Below are 26,908 nucleotides of genomic sequence, written 5' to 3'. Positions count from 1 at the left end.
TTCAATTGTTTTGTTTTTATCTTCAGGATCTCCTATTACACATACTTGTTTTCTTCTTTGGTTTTCTTCTATTTCAACCTCTTTACTTCTGATCCATTTTATTTCTTTGCCTTGTTTTCATTCTCTTGGTTGTTTTTTCTGGCTTTCTTCAATGTCCCTTAGTAAAATTTTATTTGGATCTAGTCTCCCTTGGGGACTTGGTAATTTAATCTTTGATTCTGCAATGATTTTGTCTTTTCCTTTCATTTCTTTCCTAAGTTCAATCAACTCTATTTTTATTTTTTCCTGTTATTGTCCATTTTTGCTTTTAATTTTTGAATTTTACATTCAAGGTGGTTTTTCATACCTCCAAATGCTTATTTGAGGATAATTAATTCAGTGTGGAATATCATGTTATAGTTTTCTTGTTCTTCATATTTCTTTTCGAGGTGGGAGGGAATTTTCATCAGCTTAAGTGGGTTTGATTTTGTATTGTTAAAATACTTGGTATAGATTTAGTCTGTTTTTGCCAGTTTATTTTGTGAATTTGGGTGATTTACAAGAATCTTAGGTCAAGGGTATCTTCTGTCAGTGTAGCAAAAGTACAGTGTGTGTGTGTGTGTGTGTGTGTTGGGGAGAAGGGGTTGTGTATCTTCTTTCTAATCTTTATTTTTGGGGTTCTCTTTTGTCTTGCAAGCCTCTACATTTTCCCCTTTTGCCCCTTTGCCCATCTTCACCTTCACCGTCCAATTTCCAAAGACCTCCTTTACCTTCCTTTCTATCATCTCAAGAGCAATGAATTTTTGAAGACTGCCAGAGCTAATCATGTGCTCTTAAAAGTCCATTCCATGTAGTACATGCTCTGATCTAATGGCACTCTCCAATATTTTTGCACCTAGTGTGGACTTTCTCTTTCTGGTGGTGATTGTAAATTAGTTTTAGTCCCACTACTAGTTCGCCTTTTCTCTCTTGGACAGAGTTTTTTTCCAAAGTGTCCTTCTATATTACCTACTTATAGGTAATTTGATACTTGGGCATTCTCTTTTTGTTATGTTATGGGCATTGGTTTTATGTGATTTGTCTGTTGTTCTTGTAGTTCTTATATTGTTTTTTGGAAGATGGACTGGGACATTCAGTTTATGCCCCTGCATTTACCTCACATATATGTGTATACATGCATGTATGCATGTATATACTTACCTCTCCTATCAGAATGTAATTTCCTTAAGTGTAGAAATTCAGTTTTACTCATCCTTCTGTCCTTAGCAATAATCCCAGTGCCTATCATACACAATGCCCTTTAAACCTTTCTTTTTCATATTAACAATTAAAACAAAATTGTAGTACAATTTACTCTGTTAATAAATTATCTATCCCTTTCCCAAAGGCTGCAGATAGCTAAAGGTTTGTAATATGAAGTGAAAACTCATCTAACTATGGGACTATGCCCATGTGGGCTAGATAACCAGCCCTGGGAGTTATTATTTGAGAACCTGAATATATAGAAATTGCTGTGTTCCTCATGAGTGAAGGAATATGATTTATATAGTACTATAAGATGATGCTATTCAGTTTAGAGGAGAGCCCCATGGTTCCTGAATGAATACATTATTGTTATTATTCTTGTGACTTGACTATAAAATGAAATGAGAGATTTCAGGAATCTTTTGTTCAAATGAAGAGATAAATAGCAGTGTTACATTATGCTACTATAGTTTAAATTGGTTGGGAAGGTCAAAAGTACTACAATGAATATTTAATGTTCTGATGAAATCTTAAGGGAGATGATGCTGTATTCACCAATACCAGTTTCACACTGAACTCTTCCTTACAGTCATTCTGTCTGGATCATGTAGCAAATGAAATTTAATGTAACTGCCATTTGAATGAGAGATAGATACTTTTGGCAGTTCATGATTCAGAAAGAGAAGTAAGTGATGGATAGGGATATAGGGATCAAACCTAAGAATATGCATAAAGACTTATATATATGAGTGCTATGGGCTGAAGCGTGTTTCCCACCCCCCGCCCACCCATGCGTATGTTGAAGTCCTAATCCCTGGTACCTCAGAATAGGACCTTATTTGGAGACAAGGCATTTAAAGAAGTAATTAAGGTAAAATGAGGTCATATGGGTGGGTCCTAATTCTGATAAGAATAGGACACCTCTGCCCACACACACACACACACACACACACACACACACACACACGGAAGGAAACCCATGTGTGTGAAGACGGGGATAAGATACGGCCATGTACAAGCCAAAGAGAGAGGCCTCAGAAAAAACAAACCCTGCTGACACCTTGATCTTGGACTTCTATCCTCCAGAACTATGAGAAAATGAATTTCTATTGTTTAAGCTACCCAGTTTGTGGTACTTTGTTGATAACCCTACCAAACTAGTGCTACAAGGGTACTCATTACAGAATTTTTTAATAGCAGTTCAAAATGGAAACAACATAGGTATCCAAGAGTGGAGGCACAGATTTATTCTTATCCAAGTTTACCTATCCTACCCCCTCTGGCAGTCTCTTTGATGGCAGCAAAAGACAGTAAGAATAGTCAAGGATGCAGGCTGCCACCATCATAAGTAACCCGAGCCAACTCATGAGAATTACCAGTAGGATGAGCACCACTATCTTTCAGTCTATGGTTTCCTCTATGCAGTGGATAGTGTAGCAAGGCCCCATGGATTAAAACATTACTTTTATTTATGCTGATCATGAACATGCCAGAGAGAAAAAGAAGACAGGTACTATGCCTGGAAATTCTAAGCACACAGGATCAGTATATCACTTTTTTCCAAAATGATTTCATTATTTGTTTTCTATACAGATTTCCTCCAGAACCTCCACTGAATTAAGATTTAAACTGCTCAGTTTATTCTTGTTTGTTATCCCTAATCTCAAATTGCTATGCCAAGACCAAAATATATTTGCTTATATCTGATTAAATATTTCTGTTTTTTGCCAACTAAACCTTACAATATAGTCCCCAAGATTCATTACCACAAACAAAAATCTTTCAAGGTTTATTTCTCATATATATTATTTCTTGTAATTTCTCTCCATTTTAATATAGCAGATTTGTTCCATAGATGACTAGAATTAAGCAGGTTAAAAAAATTAGGATATTCTAAAAACATTGAAATACTATGCATTCATTAAAATAATAATGACATGCAAAAGTGTTAGTAGAATATTTAGGAAGCAGTATACAAAGCTATTTCATATAAAATGCTCTACATTTTGTATATCTATCTATCTATACCTATATCTTTAGGAGGAAAGATTTTACATGGTTTTGGTTTTTTTCCAAATTTTGTTTTTATACTTTTCCAAATTTCCTCACAGATTATGTATTACTTTTATAAGCAGAAAAAAAGGAAGGCAGAAACGAACAGATATGGAGAAGAATGCTGATTTCATCTCATGGCCACACTTAAGATTTTTTGTTGCATAATTATGGAGTGAGGCGAGGTTTTCAAAACAAATTTTTTTTAATGCATGGACACTGATTCGGCCAGAATAGGTGCTAAACTGGATCTCTCTCGAGGCCCCTGCTATGTCAAAGGTTAATCTTTGTGCTGCCAAAATAATAGGAAGTACAGGGCACCTCAGGGCTGAGAGTGGAGCATTGAGGAGGGGCATTTAGGTATTTTGAGAGTAGTGGTCTTTATCACCTGGCATGGAAGTATTTCAGAATTTTAACTAAGGCAGTTAGTTATACGAAGTGTATATCAGCCCTGCATGTACATCTCAGTCTCTTTAATGGCTACATTTAATTTCATTGAATGGATTAATCTTAATTTATTTAATGAGTCCCTTATTGATGGTCATTTAGATAGTTTGCCATTTTTTGACATATTATATTTGTGAACATGGGCCAGTATATCACAGTGTGATTTTGGAGAAGTCATCTTTCTCCTTAGAATTATGAATCCTTTCTTAATATTAGCAAGGAATTGTGAAGTTCACATTAGAAATCTGTAGTTTTAAGGGGATATTGAAGTTTACCTCAATGGTCTCAAACCTTGACTTTGCATTAGAATCACCTATAGAACTATTTGGAATTATTCATCTGTGTTCTAGAGATTCTGATTTAGATCTGGATGGGTTCTAAGTATTTGTATTTTTCAATAAGCTGCTCCACAAATGATTCTGTTGCCCAGCCAGTATTAGCAGCTACTGAAATAAAGAAGAATTAATATTTTAAAAGAGGACACGATTGTACGATTTGTCAATGTCTAACGTATTATAAGAAGCATTGGCAAAGATGTGGAGCTACTGAAGCTCTCATACCTGCTAGTGGGAGTGTAAATAGGTAAAATCATTTTGTAAAACTCTGGCAGTATCTATTAAGTTGAACTTAATAGGATACTTCATACTCAGCAGTTCTACTCCTAGGTTTATACTCCACAGAAAAGCTTAATATTCTCAGTGTCACTATTTATAATAACACCAGACTGCAAACAAGTGTCCACTAATAGAATAGAGGAAGTAAATTGAATGCTATTTTTATATAATGGAATACTACCCAGCGATGTGAAATCATCATACTACAGCTACATACAATGTGGATGAATCTCAAAAAAACAAAACATGTAGCAAGAGAAGCCAGATTCAAACAAATGCATATATACAATTTTATCTAAAACAGGCAAATCTGTATCTATAGTGTTAGAATTGGGAGAGTGGTTACCTTTGGGAGTTGTAATGACTGTAAGGGTACACAAAGGGAGGCATCAGGGTGTGGGTAATATTTTGAGCTGGGTACTACTTACATGGGTATGTTCAGTTTGTGCAGAATCATCAAGTTGTGTACTTGTGATTTGTAGTCTTTCTATGTATTACATGTTGATAAAAAGTTCAAAAATATTGTAAAACCATCATTAGGAGGAAGTTCCTCCAAATAACAAAATTTTTTCATGATAGAATAATAGCTGTCCTTCCATTAACTGTAAAAGAGGAATTTGGTCTGCAGTGGTGTGCTGAGGCCAGCTTGTACTGGCTCACTAGACCAATTTAGGTGCATCTCCTCACGTCAGCAACATCATCTTCATAGCTTAAAACTGGCCATGTTGGAAATATTTACACCATGGAATTGGCAAATGCTACATCAGGTTGTTGTTTTCTCAGAGAGCTGCTTACCTACTCAGTACTGAGTTTACATCTCGTTGTATGTGGGGATATTATTTAACCTGCTTTATAGCTCATGGCATTAGTAAACAATATAAAGGTCTAAAGTGGCTAAAATGATCGTGCCTTTTAGAATTATCATATTTGAGACTGCAAAGAATCTTTTTTTCCTTCTGTAATTCACATATCAATCCAGTAAGAGGAAATACGTCATTAAGAACTTCCTTTGTCATTTTAAATTTGGTTGCAGTGTCACAAATTAGCATTACAAGAACATTATGAGGTCCTGAAATCTACCCTCAGTAATCAGAGTCATTGTGAATCACCTGAGACTGAAGCTATGTTGTTTTTTTCTCCATCTTACTGCTAGATAATGATCATTGTAGCCTGGAGATAGCTAACAGAATTGTCATCTGCAATTGATACACTCAACTCTGTGCTGGTGTCTTCTGTCAGCCAGATGCATACAGACATAATAGATATTCTCTTTATTGAATCGTTGTCATGGCATTGTTGTGACAAAAGATACGTAAAGAGACAGTTTAACATTTTTCTCTATTCTGTTCAGCTCTTTAGGTCTCTGTGCTCTCCTTTTCACTTTCTTTTTGATTCTATCTATATCCACAGTCTTCTCTTTATTTCTCTCTGTTGTCACTTTAGCTTCTCAAATATTAAAATCTCTTAAATATTGTGATGAATGGGTTAAACTACTAATAGTTTCCCCAGGGGAAATTTGGAGTTCTTTTTCATGCAGTGTGAAAATTTTTTTCCAGCATATTTTTGCTTTGTTACAAAAACGTAGTGACTTATTATTAGAAGGTATCTTGAGATTCTTTAGGACCATTCATTTCTAACAACCCCCTACTACCATCATGTACTAAAAAGAATTCTAGTGACTAACATTAATTAACATGTATCAAACACGGATGGTTACTTGTTATGGAGCACCAAAAGAAACAGGAAAGTGAAAGAAAATGTATATGGAGAAAAAAAATATATATGTATATATCTATACATATATATCGGGTTGGGCAAAAAGTTCGTTCGGCCAACCCAATACATATATATATATATATGTGTGTGTGTATATATATATATATATATATATATATATATATATATATATATATATGAAAAAATGCATGTTAGTTTTGCTTACTATAATGCTAAAACTGATTATGGGGCTCAACGGTTGTTAGCCTATTCCATTTTTAATAAAGTTCCCCATCATCTTTTCACCTAAGTATTTTAGTAGTTACTGATGATTGTTGTCTGAATCCATTACTTCTTTGGGGGTTACAAATGGTGATATTCTATCATTCTTCATTTTTTAAGCTATGTTTCTTCTATAAAGAAAACTTTTACTAGCTTTTTGGTTTGTGCAAGGAAAATAGGGTAAGTGCTTGATTCCCTTTATCTCCATCCACTGACTTTGACTTTTTTACTTTAATTAAAAAAGTTTTTTTGATCTCTAGAAGTTCTGTGCCTTTTCAGATCTTTTTGGAGTTTACTCACATTTTTAAACCTGTTTTTATTTCTTGGAATATATTATAATTTTTATATTCTGTTTGATGATCCCATTATATGAAGAAGTCATAGCCAGTTTGACAGTGTCACCTGTTGTTTCTGCTGGCAGTTAGAGTGTTTTATTTCCTTTTGAACTGTGAACCATTTATTTATCTTGGTACCCATCTTTGGGAATTCTTGGGGTCTTGTATAAAGGTAGGTTTCTCCATGGATGAGTTTCATTTGTTTCTGTCAGATGCCTATGGACATAAGAAGCCTTCGACCTCTTCAAAATATCGATTCTCCTCTTGAAACATTTTAGACCACGCATTTAGTGTGGATTCAGGTTGCAAATTGTGGTTTGTGGTTACAAGTAACCAGGGAAGAATTTTCCTTTAGTTCTTAGCCCCAGGTTTTGAGATAGGCAATATTCCTGGGGTAGTAGGTAGAAAAGTTTATAACTCACCCTATATTGACACCCTAGCCCTTGCGGTCGCAGGGTTATGGACAGGTCTCCAGTAGGCTCTTCAACTTGGGTGGCCCCTGGGATTTGTCTTCTGTCCTCCAGCTTTGAAGATCATGTAAACCAGAGCTCAGGCTCATTGGGTTCAATAAGTACCCTCACAACAAAAAGGTCAGTTTCAACATTCTGCTTACCTCTCTGGCTTCCCACCTTTACTTTTTTTTTGGCTTTTGTACTTCTTTTTTTTTTTTTTCCCCGGTCCACGGGCCTCTCACTGCTGTGGCCTCTCCCGTTGCAGAGCACAGGCTCCGGACGCGCAGGCCCAGCGGCCATGGCTCACGGGCCCAGCCACTCTGTGGCATGTGGGGTCTTCCCGTACCGGGGCACGAACCCGTGTCCCCTGCATCGGCAGGCGGACTCCCAACCACTGCACCACCAGGGAAGCCCTTTTTTTCTTTTTTTTTAACAGGTTATGGATGCATTTGAGAAGATTTTTAAAATATATTTTATGCATTTTTAGTTGTTTTTAGCAAGAGCCTCAGTCCACAAACTTAGTTCATTTTATCAGAAATACAAACACTCTTTTCTTTAACTGTGCTTCATTCTTTAAGACTTAGATATTATCTTATTGATCTTTCTAGTTATTTTGTTTATTAGTTGTGTATATTTCAGTCCTTGTGAACACACTTGATTTATTCTACTGTTCCATTTCATTTTAGCCTGCTAGACACATAGTAACTATTCAGTAAAATTCTTACTTATCAGTATAAAATAAGTGAGCTTTTCATTAAGATTATTCCAGAGTACTTGATACTTCATTGGTATGAAAGAGTAAAACCCCTTTTACTAGCGTGCCTATCTTACTTTTGGGGAGAACTTTCTAATTGGAGAAATTTGACTGGTATTTGGGAATTCTTAGTTAAATATCTATGTGGTATACATGCATCTATGGGAATTTTATATTTTCTCAGTATTTTATTAAGTAAGCATAAAATGGACTGAAATAGTTCATTTTCCTTTTGAGATGAAAGTTTTGATCAGTAGGGACAGATTGTTCCTCTATAGGTTCTTTAGCAGATAGGAAGCAGATGTGGCATTGGGAGGAGACCGCTGGGGGAAGAACAAATGTATGAGTAATCTGGAAAACGATTAAAGTCAAATTATGAGTTAAATGTCAGCCTTTGGACCAAAACTTTTCCATTCTCGGTACTTTGAAGAGACAAGCAACTGAGTGTTCTTAATAAAGGAGAGACTGTTCTTAAAAGCCAGTACCACCCCACTATACTTAGTGTTGTATTTACAAGTGTTTTTGTTTTTTAACAATCTGATTTAGACTTTCTTAGGTTAGGTAGGATATAACCCTTCATTAGCCTGTATTTGTACTTAAGGAGTCTGGTTTTATTTGATTAGAGAATGTCTTTAAAATCATATGCACTTTGTGCATTTCTAGGAATGTCTGGCATGTTTACTGGTCAAATGCCTTGCAGATGGAAATGGAATTTTGTGAGGAATCTTCTGGATCAAATACGAATCTATTTTTACTTTAATAAAACTATTCAAAGCATAAAGACTTCAGTCTGGGTGTAAATGCTAGCTGCTGATCTGGGAAGGGTTGCCAGGAAAGTACCCGCTAAGGGTTGAAATGATTTTCCCATTCCTGGGGCCTTTTTTTTCGGTTGTGCTTGAATTACAGACATAAACCAGATGGGCATCAACAGGTCTTCTAGATCTCTGAAGTGCTTCATGGTGACTACATTCAGTAGGCACAGTGTTTTCTCCTGTATTCACTAATGTGCACCCATTTAGAAATTATTAGACTAATTCCATTCTCCAGGGGAATACTTGAGAGGTAGAGCTGGGGACAGTTATAATCATTTCAGTTTAAAATTATACCTGCAATAAGAAATAAATCATAGACTCTCTGCAGTCCAGCTTGTAAATAAATAATGAATAACAATAAAATTAGAATATATCTACAATGAATGAAGTTTTCCAGCTTCTCTGTGCTTCTGGACATATTTTTCCACTTTTCAGTGCATCTACCTAATTAGTGACAGATATCAGGTCATAGTGGTCTTATCCGGTCATAGCTTACAGTTTAATTCTGTTCAGATATGCTGGGCCATTGAAGAAAAATGGTCTTCCACATAGAAGAGCTATATTGCCTCTGCTTCTCACATTAGTTAATATCTTAATGTTGAAATTAAGTTATCCCATCCTGTGGTAGTTGGAGGAAAACGTAATGAAAGCCTTTTGGAAACATGTGCTAATAGCCACTGGCCACCAGTGTTAGCATAGTGTTCCTCGTAAAGGAGAGCTGATAGAGGAAAAGGTGATCTGTCAAACCTGTAGTTTTTAATACTTTAAGTTTCTTTGTAAATCAGTTTATTGAGATATAATTTACATGTAATAAAATGCACCCATTTTATGTGTAAAGTTCAGTGAATCTTGACAAACTATACACCCTTGTAATCACCACCTCAATCATTAACCCGAGAGAGAAACCTGAAGTTTTTTCCAGATTCCTCTCTTCCTCCCACCCAAATAATTACTAATCTCTGTTCATACTACACTCTGAATTTCTGTAGAACCTATTCCCTCCTCTTTACTCTCATAGCTACTACCTTAGATATGCTTGACCCTTACTTTTTTCACCTCTATTACTTACTGCAATCTGCTTTATAACTGGTTTTTTACTCTTTAACTCTTTTTTTTCCTTTATACCTTCCGTAAGGTTACTAAGTTGTGATTATTCTAATCACATTAGCCCCCTACCTTGCTTAAAATCCCTTGATGACCCTTCACAGTTCCCATTCTCAGTCATCAGTTTCTAAGTAAGAGATTGGCTCATAGTGGCAACTGCCTTGATGACTTAATCGGTTATGAAATATGCATGGAGAAGCAGATTTGTGAAGGGAAGGTGATGAGTTAGTTCACTTAACAATGTGGAGGAGTAAAAGTTTGCCTTGTGTTTCAGTTTTAAAGTTATCAGAAGCATTTTATTTGATTCTAGCTTTACATAAAAAACTATGAGGGAAGGAGAAAAGCATCTTTCAAACGTTCATCTAAAACACCATAAACTGTTCTGAGATATTTTATATTGATGAAAAAAAGAATTTTATCAATGCTAGGTAGGAAAAATTGCAATGTTTGTTCTCGTTTTTTTATACTCAAAGCGATTATTAAGTCTAAATTCATGAACACTCATTTTATTTGCATATACTAGCCTTTTAAAAAGTGCCTTCCCTAATTCTCAACCACGTCTCAAAAACCATAATGTGTTTCTGAATTATGAGATTTACCTTTTAGATTGGTAAAGGTAAACTCTGAGGTAAAATAATTGATAGCAGAGTATCTCTACCTTGAATGGGAGGAAAACAGAAGAAATACTTAAATATGACAATAAAAAAGCATAATGAACTTTATTCTTGCTACAGATATCATATCAACCTTAATTGTCAAGCATATAGGTTATTTTCTATACCATAAATATTCTATATCCTCTAGTTTTTCTTAACACAGAAAGATATTTAGTATAGTTCCTAAATATAAATAAAGTAGTCCTAGAGTACTTTTAGGCCTGTTTACATTAGTTATTTGAATAGTCATTAAAGAGAGTGATTCTAATTTAAATGAGTTTTATCAGTCTGCTCTGGGGTATTATTTAGAAAAGTGATTATTCCCTTCTTTAAAAAATGAAAGTCCTCAAAAATTAAAAATAAAACTACCATGTGATCCAGCAGTTCTTCTTCTGGGTATTTATCTGGAGAAAATGAAAACAGTAACTAAAAAAGATACAGGCACCCCCATGTTCATTGCAGCATTATTTATAGTAGCCAAGATATGGAAACAACCTAAGTGTCCATTGATGGATAAATGGATAAAGAGAATGTGATACACACACACACACACACACACACACACACGCACAATGGAGTATTATTCAGCCATAAGAAAGAATGAGATCTTGCCATTTGCAACTGCATGGATGGACCTTGAGGGCATTATGCTAAGTGAAATAAGTCAGAGAAAGACAAATACCGTATGATCTCACTTATATGTGAAATCTAAAATAAATAAATAAAATGAAATACCAAGCTCATATATATATAAAACAGATTAGGTAAGGGGTGGGTTAAATGGGTGAAGCGTGTCAAAAGTACAAACTTCCACTTATAGAATAAATAAGTCATGGGGATGTAATGTACAGCGTGTCAACTATAGTTAATACTGTATTTCATATTTGAAGATTGCTAAGAGAATAGATCTTAAAAGTTCTCATCACAGGAAAAAAATATTCTGTAACTATGTATGGTAATGGATGTTAACTGACTTAATCACGGTGAACATTTTGCAGTATATACCTATATTGAATCATGTGTATACCTGAAATTAATACAGTGTTGTATGTCACCTGTACCTCAATAAGAAAATGAAAGTCCTGATCAAAATCCCAGCAAGCAGATATTGACAAATGGATTCTAAAGTTTATATGGAAAAGCTAAGACCTAGAATAGCAACATGATACTGAAGGAGAACAAAGTTGGAGGACTGACACTAACCTATTTCAAGACTCACTATAAAGGTACAATAATCAGGGCAGCATGGTATTGGTGAAAGAATGGACACATGTATCAATGGAGAAGAATAGAGGGTCCCAAAATAGACCCACACAAATATAGTCAAGCGATCTTTGACAAAGGAGCAAAGGCAATTCAACAGAGAAAGAATAGTCTTTTCAATAAATGGCGCTGTAACAATTGGATATTCATGTAAAATTGAATCTAGGCATAGACCTTATACCTGTTGCAAAATTAACTCAAAGTGGATCGTACCTAATACAAGACACAAGACTATGAAACTTTTAGAAGAAAACTTAAGAGAAAATCTAGGCAGTGTTGGGTTTAGCAGGTTTTTAGATACAACACCAAAAGCATGATCCATGAAAAAGAAAATTGATAAGTTGGACATAGTTAAAATAAAAAACTTCTGCCTTGTGAAGGACGCAATTAAGAAAATGAAAAGGCAAGTCAGACTGGGAGAAATATTTGCAAAACATATATCTGATAAAAGACATATTCGTGATATGACAAAAAAACCCTTAAAACTCAACAATAAGGAAACAAAGAATCCAATTTAAAATGGGCCCAAGAGGGCTTCCCTGTTGGCACCAGTGGCTGAGAGTCTGCCTGCCGATGCAGTGGACACGGGTTTGTGCCCCGGTCCGGGAGGATCCCACATGCCACGGAGTGGCCGGGCCCGTGAGCCATGGCCGCTGAGCCTGCGCGTCCGGAGCCTGTGCTCCGCAACGGGAGAGGCCACAACAGTGAGAGGCCCGCGTACCGCAAAAAAAAAAAAAAAAAAAAAAAGGGCCCAAGAGCTGAAAATTCAGAGAAGATATACCAGTGGCAAATATGCATATGAAAAAATGCTCAACATCTTTGTCATTTGGGAGTTGCCTATTAAAACAATGAGACCACTACAGACCTATTGGAATGACTCAAATTTAAAAAAAAACTGACAAATATGAAATGCTGATAAGAATGTAGAGCCAGTAGGAATGCAAGATGGCACAGCCACTTTGGAAGACAGTTTGGTGGTTTCTTAGAAAGCTAAAACATAGTCTTACTGTACAATCCAGCAATTGTACTACTGAGTGCAATTCAATACCTAATTGAGATGAAAATTTATGTTCACACAGAAACCTGCATATGAATATTTAAGCCGCTTTATTCATATCACTGAAAACCAGAAGCAACCAAGATGTCTTCAATAGGTGAATGGACAAACAAACTGTGGTACATATAGACAATGGAATATTATTACTCAGTGATTTTTTAAAAAATAGAAGCTATGAAGCCACGGAAAGATACAGATGAACCTTAATTGCATACTGCTAAGTGAAAGAAGTCAATCTGAAAAGGCTACAAATTATGATTCCAACTATATGAAATTCTGGAAAAAACAAAACTATATAGACAGTGAAAAGATCAGTGGCTGCCAGAGATTCAGGGAGAGAGGAGGATGGTTAAATAGGGGATTTTTTAGGGCAATGGAACTATTTTGTATGATACTTTCTTGGTGGATACATGACATGATGCATTTGTCAAAACCCATAGTACTTTACAGCACAAAGAGTGAACTTTAATGTATGCATATTAAAAAAATAATTTAGTAGGTTGGAGGATCCCAGGAAGAAATGCATATAGACTGTGACAGGAGATTGTAACTGTATTTCAATTGTATGGAACAACCTTCTTGAAGGTATGAGCAGGGAAGAGTGGGAGGGGAAGGTGCTGACCTAAGTAACTTTGGAAATGAGTCTGTAAGATGCAAAAGGAATTACACATTATCATTATGCTTTTGTTAATAAAGTTATTTCCCATGGGGGTACAAATTGAAAATTCTGATACCACTATACATATATTCTGGAATTAATAACTAACTAAATGGATGAGAGATGGTGGGAGCCAGATTTCTCCTTGTTGGAGTAGGAATTTACAGATAAGTAAGGGAAAGAGGCTAGAATGATCCCTTTGGTAATAGATTAGAGTTGGAGACATCACTTTGAACTCATGGTTAGCTTAATGTAGACACAGATGGTTTCATAGAGAAATATCGATATACGTATACGCACAGGTTGGTATACACACATATATTTCCTTGCTCTGTCATCAGAGGGCCTAAAAGAAATGACACCTAGTAGTAAATAGTACACCTAGCCACTAGATCTTTGTTTCTAATGCCATTCCCCAATAAAGGGAATCATGGCTTCTTGAAGAAATGGCTGATTCTAGGACTGGGGTAGGAAATATATGAGTCTAGAGAATCTTAAAATGCTAGAAAGTAAGGAAGTGCTTACAGAAACAAAAAATCCATGTTAATAGGGGTATGTCAAATGGACATAGGAGCCAACTGAAAGAGGTCCAATGGCCAAAGCTGGAAGAATTTGAACAATAAAATAAGTAAACTAGTACTGGATTATAACCCAAAGAATGAAATGAAATGTCCATGAATCAAAACTGATATAAATAAATACACAGGGAAAAGACAAACTCCCTGGGAAGAAGAATTCCAAATAAATTATGTAGATACTGTGCCCTCAATGAGAGGAAACTGAACTTCCACTCTTTAAGTATGGGCTGCACATAATGACCACCTTCCAAAGAATTCAGTATGGAAAGAAGGGGAGGGAAGAGTAACTTTACATTGGAAACCTGCCAAACACTGTTTCAGTTAGGTGATCAAGGTCAACTTCAACAGTGATAAGTCATATTAGTTAATAGTATGTACCATAACCCTAATCTTATCATGAAAAAAAATATCAGACAAATTTCAGTAGAGGGGCAGCCTACAGAATAACTGATCAGTACTCCCCAAAACTGTCAAGATTATCAAAAATAAGGAAGGTCTAAGAAAATGTCACAGCCAAGAGGAGCCTAAGGAGACATCACAGCTAAATGTAATGTGGTATCCTGGATGGGATCTTGGAACAGAAAAAGGACATTGTGTAAAAACTAAGAAATCTGGATAAAATATTGACTTGAGTTAGTAAGAATATATCAATATTAGTTCATTAATTATAAAAAAATGTACTACACTAATACAAGATGTTAATAATAGGGGAAACTTGGTGTGGAGCATGTGGGAAGTCTGTACTATCTTCTCAATTTTACTGTAAATCTAAAACTGTTCTAAAAAATAGTGTGTATGAACCAAAACAAAGTACTATTTGAAGGTCTCACAGTAATGCAGTGGTTTCTGTCTTGCCTGCAGTTTTGAGAGTGTTTGCTGCCTTGCTGATGCTACTTCTCTCTCAGACATCACTTTTGATGGCAATCCAATAGCTCAAGAGTCATGGTACAAGCACACTGTCCTTCAGAATATGACGCAGCTGCGCCAGCTGGACACGAAGAGGGTCACGGTGAGTGAGAACTCTTCTGCACTGCTCACCATACTGGGTTAGAACACTGGGGTGCATAGTCTTTGCTTGAAATGCTTCTTACTTTTAATGAACTATGGATTATCATGACGATATACTTCATAATTATAATGACAAGTTCTTTACCTCCTATCCGTATTCCCAATTTCGTTGAATTAAATTCCCAGCCTTCTTTTAAAACTAGTCATCATGCTTGTTTTTCATTCTTGCTTCATATCCAGCTAATAATTTACTTTGAAATAAATGAATAAGGATTTCGTTGATAAGTTATATAGTGTAATGGTTAAGAACATGGGTGCTGGAGCTAGACTGCTTGAGTCTGCATCCTGGCTTGACCATTTTCTAGTCATATGACCTTCGACAATTTACTTAACCTTTCTATCTAATTTTCCTCAAGGTAAAATGGGGATCATAATTATATTATGTCATAGGGTTGTTGTCAAGATAAAATGAAGCATTAAACCTTAGAACAGTGTGAGGCTCCCAGGAAGCATAATATGGAGCTATTATTATTATTGTTTTATTATTATTATTATTACTGTTACTATTGATGATATACCTCTCAAAGTAGCTGTCTCTTTTTTTATTCATTGTGTCTCCATGGTAGACATTTTCTACACTTAGAAGTTTCGATATGGCTCCTGATCTAAGTGAAATGCCGCATGTAATAATACCCCTCCTTTTAGGTGTACAATGCACATGACCATACTTTAGGCTCCAAGAAGTCCTGTAATAAAGCAACTTGCCTTAATTTGTTTCATTGCATCCCAAATGTATGTGAACATTTTATTATCTCAGAAAATATCTGTTAATGATCTCATTTTGATAATCTCTGACCTAGAAAAATATCCTAAACCTCCACTGTTTTCTTACTTCTAGACTCTGCTAATTTTGATGTGGATTCTTTTTTTTTTTTTTTTTGCCACACCTCACGGCTTGTGGGATCTTAGCTCCCTGACCAGGGACTGAGCTTGTACCCTCGGCAGTGAAAGCTCGGAGTCCTAACTGCTGCCAGGGAATTCTCTGATATGGATTCTGAGTGATCAGCTAGGTTTATTCAATTGCCAGTTGACTCATTGCCTGTTTTCACACTGGTTTCACACTGTGGGCCATTCACATTTCTACCTCAGCAATATTATGGACATCTAAGGTGGCTAACAGGCAAAGCGTTGGTCAGTTTGTAAACACCAGCAGTCTTCTGGGGTTCTACCTCTCTCTGTTCCAGCGTAGAGGAAAGGTTCTTTGTCCTCTCAGTTTGTTTGGATCTATACTGGCAACTCTGTCTTGTACTTTTACCCTTATTTCCAGGTCTTTCTTAATTAAGCATCTTTGGTACTTCTAATTGATCTTCCTGATGAGGTTGCAGGGAACAGGGTGAGAAAAGAAGCTAACCAGTTAAGTAAATTAGTAATTATATAGTATGTTCCTCATGTGAATTTATGCCAGTCTTGTCTACTCAACTAATGCACATAGTCCTTGAGAGCAGAAGCCATTCTTTGTCTTCCTTGCCTGATACATGCAGATGTTCTATACATGTTTATTTCCTTTCCTTCTCTATCTCACACGCTGCTGAGAATGTAGTAATGTTCAGTAAAGCCTTGTTGGTTGAGTAAAGTTTACCTACTTACATGCCTTAAATAAAGGAGAACAATTCTGTCTATAATTACTGTCCTTGCACCTTCCCTAGGATGTGTTTGCTTGGTAAGGAAATGAGGAAAATCACCTGGGATGGGAACAGGGCCAGCTCTTCTGCTAATACAGAGCAGTAATCCTTGCACATCTTCTCTTCCACTGTTTAATTTTAGAAATTAAAAAAAATTTTAATGGAAATAATCTCAAAGTTACAGAAAAGTTATAAGTACAGGACAAAGGACTTTTGTTCCAGAACCATTTGAGAGTAAGCTGCTGACTCAATTCCCCAACCACCCTGAACACTTCAGTATGTATTTCTTGCGAGCAAAGACATTCTCTCGTGTAAACACAGTATAACCAACAAAATCAGGAAATAAACATTGAATAATTGCTAGTGTCTAATCCTCACACCACATTCAAATTTTACCAGTTATATTAATAATGTTCTGTGGGGCAAAATGATCCAGTTTGGAATTATACGTTGCACAGAGGTACATTTTATTGTCATGTCTCTGTTCTCACCATTTTTCAGGAACAGTTCCCTAGTCTTTCCTTGACTTTCATGACTTTGACATTTATGAAGATTATAGGTCAGTTATTCTGTAGAATGACCCTTAATTCAGGTTTTTTTTTTTTGCGGTACGCGGGCCTCTCACTGTTGTGGCCTCTCCCGTTGCGGAGCACAGGCTCCGGACGTGCAGGCTCAGCGGCCATGGCTCATGGGCCCAGCCACTCCGCGGCATGTGGGATCTTCCCGGACCGGGACACGAACCTGTGTCCCCTGCATCAGCAGGCGGACTCTCAACCACTGCACCACCAGGGAAGCCCGTGACTGTTAATTATTTGTTATAGATTTCTGGCATAAATATCACAAGTGATTTTGCTTCCTCTCACTGCATCCTATCAAGTGATACGTAATTTATATTTATCTTTTTATTGATGTTGTTCACTTTAACATGTTGTCTGCCAGGCTTCTGCACGTGAACTTATTCTTGTTCCCTTTTCTTTTGGTGTTCTGAGACTCAATTCCCAACGGGGTGGAGGCAGGGTTCCCCACAGCTCCAACGAGAAATTCTCAGAACACCATCTCAGTGTCTAAGAATTCAATTCAATTCTGACACTGTCTACCTGGGAGATAGCACCAGATTCCACAGGTTGAGGACTCAGTCCTGTAGGACTACACACACACCCTTCTCCACCACACCCCCACCACCAGATGCCAGTAACAAGTCCAGGTTGTTAACTGTACTTCCAACCCCCTGGCTATAAATCAGAGGTTCCCACAACCCCCCGCCTCAGGTTCGATTAATTTGCAAGAGCAGCTTACAGAACTCAGAGAAACATTTTACTTACTAGGCCACCAGTTTATTGTAAAAGGATATAACTCAGGAACAGCCAGATGGAAAAGAGGGCAAGGTATGTGGGAAGGGACATGGAGCTTCTAAGCACACCACTCTCCCCAAATCTCTAGGTTTCACCAATCCCGAAGCTCTCTGAACCTGTCCCTTTGGAGTTTTTATGGAGGCTTCATTACATAGTCATGATTGATTATATCATCGGTCATTGGCATTTTCTTTTTTTTTATATAAATTTATTTATTTATTTTTGGCTGCGTTGGGTCTTTGTTGCTGTGCACGGGCTTTCTCTAGTTGTGGCGAGCAGGGGCTACTCTTCATTGCGGTGCATGGGCTTCTCAATGCGGCAGCTTCTCTTGTTGTGGAGCACGGGCTCTAGGCACGCGGGCTTCAGTAGTTGTGGCACGTGGGCTCAGTAGTTGTGGCTCACGGGCTCTAGAGCACAGGCTCAGTAGTTGTGGCACACGGGCTTAGTTGCTCCGTGGCATGTGGGATCTTCCCAGACCAGGGCTCGAACCCATATCCTCTACATTGGTAGGCGGATTCTTAACCACTGCGCCACCAGGGAAGCCCAGCCATTGGCAGTCCATTCAACCTCCAGCTCCTCTTCTCTCCCTGGAGGTCTGGGAATGGGATGGAAAGTTCCAACCCTCTAATTGCCTGGTTGGTTCTCCTTCCTGGCAGCCAGCCTCCATCCTTAGATGGGGTCCAAAGTCACCTCATTAACAAAACAAAAGACACCTTTATCACTCTCCACACTTAGGAAATTCCTAGGGTTTTGGGAGCTGTGAACCAGAAACTGCGATGAAGACCAAATATATATTTCTTATAATAATCACAATATCACACCTTTGTAATTCCATACCTCATAAAAATTTCAATTTATTAACTTACTCATATCGGTATAGACTCATGGTGTTCTGTCTCACCTTTTGTTTATACCTTTTTTAGTAACTTTAGTTTGGAAAGAATGTACCTTTTAAAAGACTTTCTATTAATTTGCCAACATGGGCTAGTGTTGACAAACACTAGCCTATGAGCGGGCCACCTGTTTTTATAAATAAAGCTGTGTTAGAACACAGTCATATCCATACATTTATATATTATTTATATCTGCTTTGATGCTACAGTGGCAGAATTGAACAGTTGTTAAAGAAACTATATGACCTACAATCCTAAAATATTTACCACCTGGCTGGCAAATTTTGCTGATACCTGTTCTATAACTATTTTCTCTTTAAAGATATCTTTTGATTAAGTTTTATGTAATTTACCATATGGACATTCTAGCTGGGGTGGATTACACAAATATTTAATGAACTTCTATGCACTGGGGCTGTGGTTCCCCAAACGGCATGCCAAGGATACTGCAGTGAACTCAGAGGGGCACTGTGGAATATTTATAATTTTCAAGCAAAACACAATGATACTTTATATCTGTGAGACACTGAGAAAATTACTAGCTTAAGGTAGTTTACCATTTCAACATTAGGTCGCAGTATATTTCTCTCTATGGCATTATATCCTGGCAAAGCTGACCTTTCAGTGGTTGTGATAAAAACAAATACCATGCCAAAATCAGTATAGAGCAGGAAATGAAGGTGACAGTGTCCAATCTAATTCTGATGTTTGAGAACTTGTGTAATGCCTTACAGACACACACATTTCATTAGTAAGTAATTGTGGTTATTCAAGAATGGTATTTTTTTTTTAATTTAAAAGTATTATTTTTTCAAATGGCTACTAAGTTGCTAGAACATGAATACTTATTAAGTTGTTTACTAACTACTTAGTAAACAGAGCTGTAACATATTTCTTTTGATCTAAAGTCACCATGAAAAAATTCCTGACACATTCTTAGACACCTTGAACTGAAGTTTCTGCACTGGGGTATGTATTAGACTCTAGAGGTGACAAGATCAGAATCATAATTCAGACCCTCAAGTTACTTATAGTCAAGTACAGAGGCAGGCATGCAGCCAGATTATAATGCAGAATGACAAGCTAGTTAGATGAGCTCGATCAATAGATATGTATGTGTTTATACACACACACACACACACACACACACACACACACACACACACACACACACGGCACGATGATATCAAAGAGCAAAGCCCACCTATGTCTACTGGAGAAACAGGAAAAGTTCCAAAGGAGAAAATACTTGACTTGAGACTTGAAGAGGGGCAAAGAAGGAGGAGGATGTATCAGTGGAAAGTGTTCCAGAGAGAGAGAAGGCGTGCAAAATGCAGATGGGTGTGAGAATACAGCAACTGATAGCAGTTCAACATGGCTGAGCACTGAGTGTACATGGGGGAGAAGAGCAAGAGGAAAAGGATGTATGACCAGCAAGGGCTGGGTCATGAAGGGCATTTTATGCCATAGGAAAGAGTTTCGATTTTTGTGTTGAACATAGGAAATCCTTAAAGAGTTTTAAGATACTTAAATTGGATTAGTCTATTGAAAAGTTTATCTGAGTAGCAGCCCAGAGGATGAATTGTGGAGGATAGGATGGGTGATAAAGTGAGAAGCAGGGAGGTTAGTCAGGGTAAGAGCTTCTGGGGGTCTGATCCAGAGGAATGGCAAGAGATAATGTGATATCAAAAGATAATGTGACTTCCTGGCCTCAATTCCTATTTAGCTTTTGTTATCTCTGTTAAGAAGAATGGCTTTTAGTCAGTAAAGAGAAGAAATAAATATTAATAAAGTGAAAGTAAAGCCTAGGATAGGTGAATAAAAAGTTTGAGTCCAGACCCATTTAGATCAGGGGCTGGCAAACTTTATCTGTAAAGGGCCTGTTAGTAAATATTTTAGGGTTTTGGGGCTATAGAGTCTCTGTTGAAAACTATTCAACTCTCTCATTGTGATGTGAAAGCAGGCATGGCCAATACATAAATGAGTGAGCATGGATCTGTTCCAATAAAACTTTATTTACAAAAAAAAAGGTGGCATACTGGATTTGGCCTGTGGGGTAGAATTTGCCAATCTTCGATCTAGAGCAATGGATAAGTGTAGTGAATAAATTGCTGGGCCTTTGAAAGTTATATCTGGGAAGCAGTATAGGACAGTAGAGTAGCTGGAAGATAAGATGAACTCATCTGTCTTTTCATCATGGAAAGAAAAAATATTGTGACAGTAAACTTAAATGTAGATTATGAAAGAAATCTAAATTGGATTATTAGAAGATGGGTTGTGAGTACTTAAGGAATTGATCAGCAGGAGGCAGCATTAGTTCACAGAAAACAACTTGTGCCCTACAAAATTAGGTTACTATTTTAGATATTATAAACAGACCCTCTCAGAAGAGTGCTATAGAGAGACAGTGTTTTGTTATTTAAGCAAAACATTGGACAGAGTCTTTTATGATAGCGTGTTGAGTAAGTTGTATGACAGCATGGTTAAGTGGATTTGTGATTCAGGTATACCTACGGAACAGAAAGTAATGGATTAACGCCAGCCTGCAGAGAAATCTGTACTGGCGTGCTATGAGGCTTTTTCCTCAAGCTTATTCTCTTCAACATTTTTGAATGTTGACTAGTTGAGAACATTTATATTATTCTGATAAAAATATGTAAATGACAAACTGGAAAAGTTAGAGATCCTGATGTACTGGTTGATCAAATCAGAATCCAAAAGTAGCTCAATAATCTAAAACAAGGTTTGGCAAACTACAGTCTGTGGGCCAAATCCATCCCACAGCCTGTTTTTTTCTTTTTACAGCTCTCAAGCTATGAATGGTTTTTATATTTGTGAAGCATTGTGAAAAAAGAAAAAGAATATGCAATAGGGATTTTATATGGATCACAAAGCTTAAAATATTTACCATCTGGCCCTTTACAGGAAAAGTTTGCCAACTTCTAGTCTATAAATATAAGCAGAATTTAGCAAGATAAAAAATAGAGAAATAGAAAATTCTGGACTTTACTTCACAACAACAAACATAACAATTCTCAGCCAAATGCAGGGTTTTGGGAAATGAGGCTTAGCATATTTGAAAAAGACTTGCATTGGAATTGATAAGTTCAAATTGAGCTAATTATGAAATATGATTGTTAGAAGTTAATATGGTTTTAAACAATATTCATTTATAGAAATAGGATTCAGAAAAATGGACAATAGTCCCCTTTTTTTCTTTAATGGTCAAATTACACCTGAACTATTAGTTTTAGAAGGGTGATCACAAACTGGAAGTATTTCCAGAGAACCTGGCACAATTCGTTGACAAAGGAGAAGATATTACAGTAGCCTTCAAATATTTTTACAACTGTCCAGAAAAGGAGAGAATAGACGCATTTGGAGGGGCTAGAAGAAGGACCATTGTATAGAAAATTCCGCCTCCCAGAATTTTTTATTTCCAAGGCAGTATTTTGTGAATGCAGGTGCTATTCTCACAGTTCTGAAATGGACACAGTGTCTAAAGTTTTCACCTCAAACTCACATTTAGTTGGCTTCGTATGAACTTGTTTACAATTTGCCTCCAAAAAATGCAGTAGCCTATCTGAGATAGAGGTGAGTTTCCTGTCGTGGTAGCCATTACTAAGGCTCACCTATGCCTTCTGGTTCTCCTCCTCTTTTTAACAGATGGAAAGATGATATTTCCCTTTCCCTTTGAGTAAACGTGGTCATGCAGCTTGCTTTGGCCAATGAAATGTGAGCAGAAGTAATGTACATAATTTTCAGACAGAAGCATTTAAAAGCTAAAGTGAGATTTTCCATGCTTTTCTCCCATGCAGTGGTCATTGTGGAATCATACATTGAGTCGACCATGCCATCAGGTCATAGTACCCAGGAATACTTAGCCACTACATGGAGAACAGTTGCAGTGTTCTTTGCATGATCAAGAAATAAAATTTTCTTATTGTAAGCTAGTGTGAGTTTTAAAGTTGTTATGACAGTATAACCTAGCCTGTTCTGGCTCCCCTCCCCACCAAAGTATAATATAGCTATTATCCATGGGCCAGTAGAAGTCAGGCGACATGGCTTCTAGTCTTCATTCTGACATTAACAATGACCCTGGGAAATCAGTTTTCTCTGTAAAAAAGAAAAAAAGATTGAATGAAAAATATGGGCCATTCTGTTCTAGACAAAACTGTAATTTTAGATCTGTTTTAATATTTAGTGTAGTCAAGGAAAACAATGTTTTGTATAACTATTCTAAAGTATATGTGAGGTTAAAACCTCACATTGCCATTGTTTTTAAAATTCCACATGATAAATTGCTGCCTATATTAGGACTGCTATTATTTATTTGCAGCAAAATGTCTTCTCATGTAATATATGCATTGTTTTTGAGCCTCAATAAGCCGCTAACAATATATTCTAAGTTATTAAACACTATTAAATCACTGCACTTCCTAATTAATTAGAAATCATTTCAATATTGGGTCTCCACAACAAACTGAAGTAAGGGAAAAAGTGTATGTATATTTTTAGTCCCAGATCCGTTTCTTTTGTTACGTAGAGGATATGGCTTTTGTGCCAGAAGTTGGACTAGCATCATGAAGATGCCAGAATTTTACAATTTTTTTCCTTCTTACCAACAGATTTGTAGCTTATCTTTACAATTAGAGGTTTATTTTTGTTTCTATGTTTAGCTACTCTATAATTATTTGGGCTGAAATATAGTCATCAGATATATAAGTTTTTAAAAACACTCAATATTTGAATTGATTTGGCATATATCCAGTTTTCCTAGGTTTAGCTTTCCTTTTAAAGTCATACTGCCTTTAATAGAAGCTCAAATTGTTTTTGAAAATCTGATGAAATCATCTCTTAAGTATGTGTAGTACGTGATCCATACAGTTTCTAGTACTGTTTAGAACTGCTCTTTGAGTAACCAGTCTGTTTCTAGTTCACATTCAGTACATGAGTCAACAATTGAACATCAATATATTTTGTTCTTTTAAAAAGTTTTTTTCTGAAACAGGTTATACTTAATAGGTACTAAATCAGCATTGACTGAGCAAAAGAGTTTAATATGCTTATTAATCCAGCTATTTTATAAAGCTAGTAATCAAGGTTCTGAATTTCATTTTTAGTTTATTTTTCCTCGTTACCTCTATTCAGCCTTTAAATATTAATAACTATTTTCCAAATTGTAAAATATATTTTATTTATTTAAAATCTTCATTGCAGTATAATTACTTTACAATGGTGTGTTAGTTTCTGCTTTATAATAAAGTGAATCAGCTATACATATACATATATCCCCATATCTCCTCCCTCTTGCATCTCCCTCCCACCGTCCCTATCCCACCCCTCTAGGGGGTCACGAAGCACCTAGCTGATCTCCCTGTGCTCTCTTTCTGACTTACTTCACTCTGTATGACAGACTCTAGGTCCATCCACCTAACTACAAATAACTCAATTTCGTTTCATTTTATGGCTGAGTAATATTCTTGTATATATGTGCCACATCTTCTTCATCCATTCAGCTGTCGAAGGACACTTAGGTTGCTTCCATATCCTGGCTGTTGTAACTGTAGTATAGTCTGAAGTCAGGGAGCCTGATTCCTTCAGCTCCATTTTTCTTTCTCAAGAATGCTTTGGCTTTTTGGGTCTTTTGTGTTTCCATACAAATTGTGCACTTTCTTCTTCTAGTTCTGTGAGAAATGCCACTGGTAGTTTGATAGGGATGGTATTGAATCTGTGGATTGCTTTGGGTAGTATAGTCATTTTCACAATGTTGATTCTTCCAATCCAAGAACATGGTATATCTCTCCATCTATTTGTATCATCTTTAATTTCTTTCATCAGTGTCTTATAGTTTTTGGCATAATAGGTCTCTTGTCTCCCTAGGTAGAGGTTTATTCCTAGGTATTTTATTCTTTTTGTTGCAATGGTAAATGGGAGTGTTTTCTTAATTTCACTTTCAGATTTTTCATCATTAGTGTACAGGAATGCAAGAGATTTCTGTGCATTACTTTTGTATCCTGCTACTTTACCAGATTCATTGATTAGCTCTAGTAGTTTTCTGGTAGCATCTTTAGGATTCTCTATGTATACTGTCATGTCATCTGCTAACAGTGACAACTTTACTTCTTCTTTTCCAATTTGGATTCCTTTTATTTATTTTTCTTCTCTGATTGCTGTGGCTCAAACTACCATAACTGTGTTGAATAATAGTGCTGAGACTGGACAGCCTTGTTTGTTCCTGATCTTAGTGGAAATGGTTTCAGTTTTTCACCATTGAGGACGATGTTGGCTGTGGGTTTGTCCCACGTGGCCTTTATTATGTTGAGGTAAGTTCCCTCTATGCCTACTTTCTTCAGAATTTCTATCATAAATGGGTGTTGAATTTTGTCGAAAGCTTTCTCTGCATCTAATGAGATCATCATACAGTTTTTCTCCTTCAATTTGTTAATATGGTGTATCACATTGATCGATATGCATATATTGAAGAATCCTTGCATTCCTGGGATAAACCCCACTTGATCATGGTGTATGATCCTTTTAATGTGCTGTTGGATTCTCTTTGATAGTATTTTGTTGAGGATTTTGCATCTATGTTCATCAGTGATATTGGCCTGTAGTTTTCTTTCTTTGTGACATCTTTATCTGGTTTTGGTATCAAGGTGATGGTGGCCTCGTAGAATGAATTTGAGAGTGTTTCTCCCTCTGCTATCGTTTGGAAGAGTTTGAGAAGCATAGGTGTTAGCTCTTCTCTAAATGTTTGATAGAATTCACCTGTGAAGCCATCTGGCCCTGGGCTTTTGTTTGTTGGAAGATTACTAATCACAGTCTCAATTTCAGTGCTTGTGATTGGTCGGTTTATATTTTCTCTTTCTTCCTGGTTCAGTCTCAGAAGGTTGTACTTCTCTGAGAATTTGTCCATTTCTTCCAGGTTGTCCACTTTATTAGCATATAGTTGCTTGTAGTAATCTCTCGTGATCCTTTGTTTTTCTGCAGTGTCTGTTGTTACTTCTCCTTTTTATTTCTAATTCTATTGATTTGAGTCTTCTCCCTTTTTTTCCTGTTGAGTTTGGCTAATGCTTTATCAATTTTGTTTATCTTCTCAAAGAACAAGCTTTTAGTTTTATTGATCTTTAATATTGTATCCTTCATTTCTTTTTCATTTATTTCTGATCTGATCTTTATGATTTCCTTCCTTCTGCTAACTTTGGGGTTATTTTGCTCTCCTTTGTCTAATTGCTTTCGGTGTAAGATTAAGTTGTTTATTTGAGGTGTTTCTTGTTTCCTGAGGTAGGATTGTATTGCTATAAACTTCCCTCTTAGAACTGCTTTTGCTGCATCCCATAGGTTTTGGGTCGTCATGTTTTCATTGTCATTTGTTTCCAGATATTTTTTGATTTCCTCTTTGATTTCTTCAGTGATCTCTTGGTTATTTAGTAGTATATTGTTTAGCCTCCATGTTTTTGTACTTTTTACAGATTTTTTCCTGTAATTGGTACCTAGTTGCATAGTGTTGTGGTCAGAATAGATACTTGATACAATTTCAATTTTCTTAAATTTACTAAGGCTTGATTTGTGACCCAAGATATGATCTATCCTGGAGAATGATCCATGAGCACTTGAGAAGAAAGTGTATTCTGTTGTTTTTGGATGGAATGTCCTATAAATATTGATTCAGTACATCTTGTTTAATGTGTCATTTAAAACATGTGTTTCCTTATTTATTTTCATTTTGGATGATCTGTCCATTGGTGAAAGTGTAGTGTTAAAGTCCCCTGCTATGGTTGTGTTACTGTCGACTTCCCCTTTTATGGCTGTCAGCATTTGCCTTACATATTGAGGTGCTCTATGTTGAATGCATAAACATTTAAAATTGTTATATCTTCTTCTTGGATTGATCTCTTGATCATTATGTAGTGTTCTTCTTTGTCTTTTGTAATAGTCTTTATTTTAAAGTCTATTTTGTCTGATA

At 36.4% G+C, this 26,908-nt stretch overlaps 1 protein-coding gene across 1 annotated transcript in view; it reads left to right on the top strand.

The window, feature by feature from the left end:
- LRRC49 (leucine rich repeat containing 49) overlaps positions 1–26,908 on the top strand; it is a 121,061-nt gene that overhangs the window by 47,049 nt on the left and 47,104 nt on the right. Inside the window, exon 9 of the mRNA XM_024747522.1 lies at positions 14,866–15,013. Within this exon, the coding sequence (XP_024603290.1) occupies positions 14,866–15,013 (148 nt within the window). The remainder of the gene's footprint in view (positions 1–14,865; positions 15,014–26,908) is intronic.

This window comes from Neophocaena asiaeorientalis, unplaced genomic scaffold, assembly GCF_003031525.2.
Source record: "Neophocaena asiaeorientalis asiaeorientalis breed wild unplaced genomic scaffold, Neophocaena_asiaeorientalis_V1.1 scaffold591, whole genome shotgun sequence".
Lineage (NCBI taxonomy): Eukaryota > Metazoa > Chordata > Mammalia > Artiodactyla > Phocoenidae > Neophocaena > Neophocaena asiaeorientalis.
The sequence above is the reverse complement of the archived record's forward strand: the minus strand, read 5'-3'. Positions and strand labels throughout refer to the sequence as shown.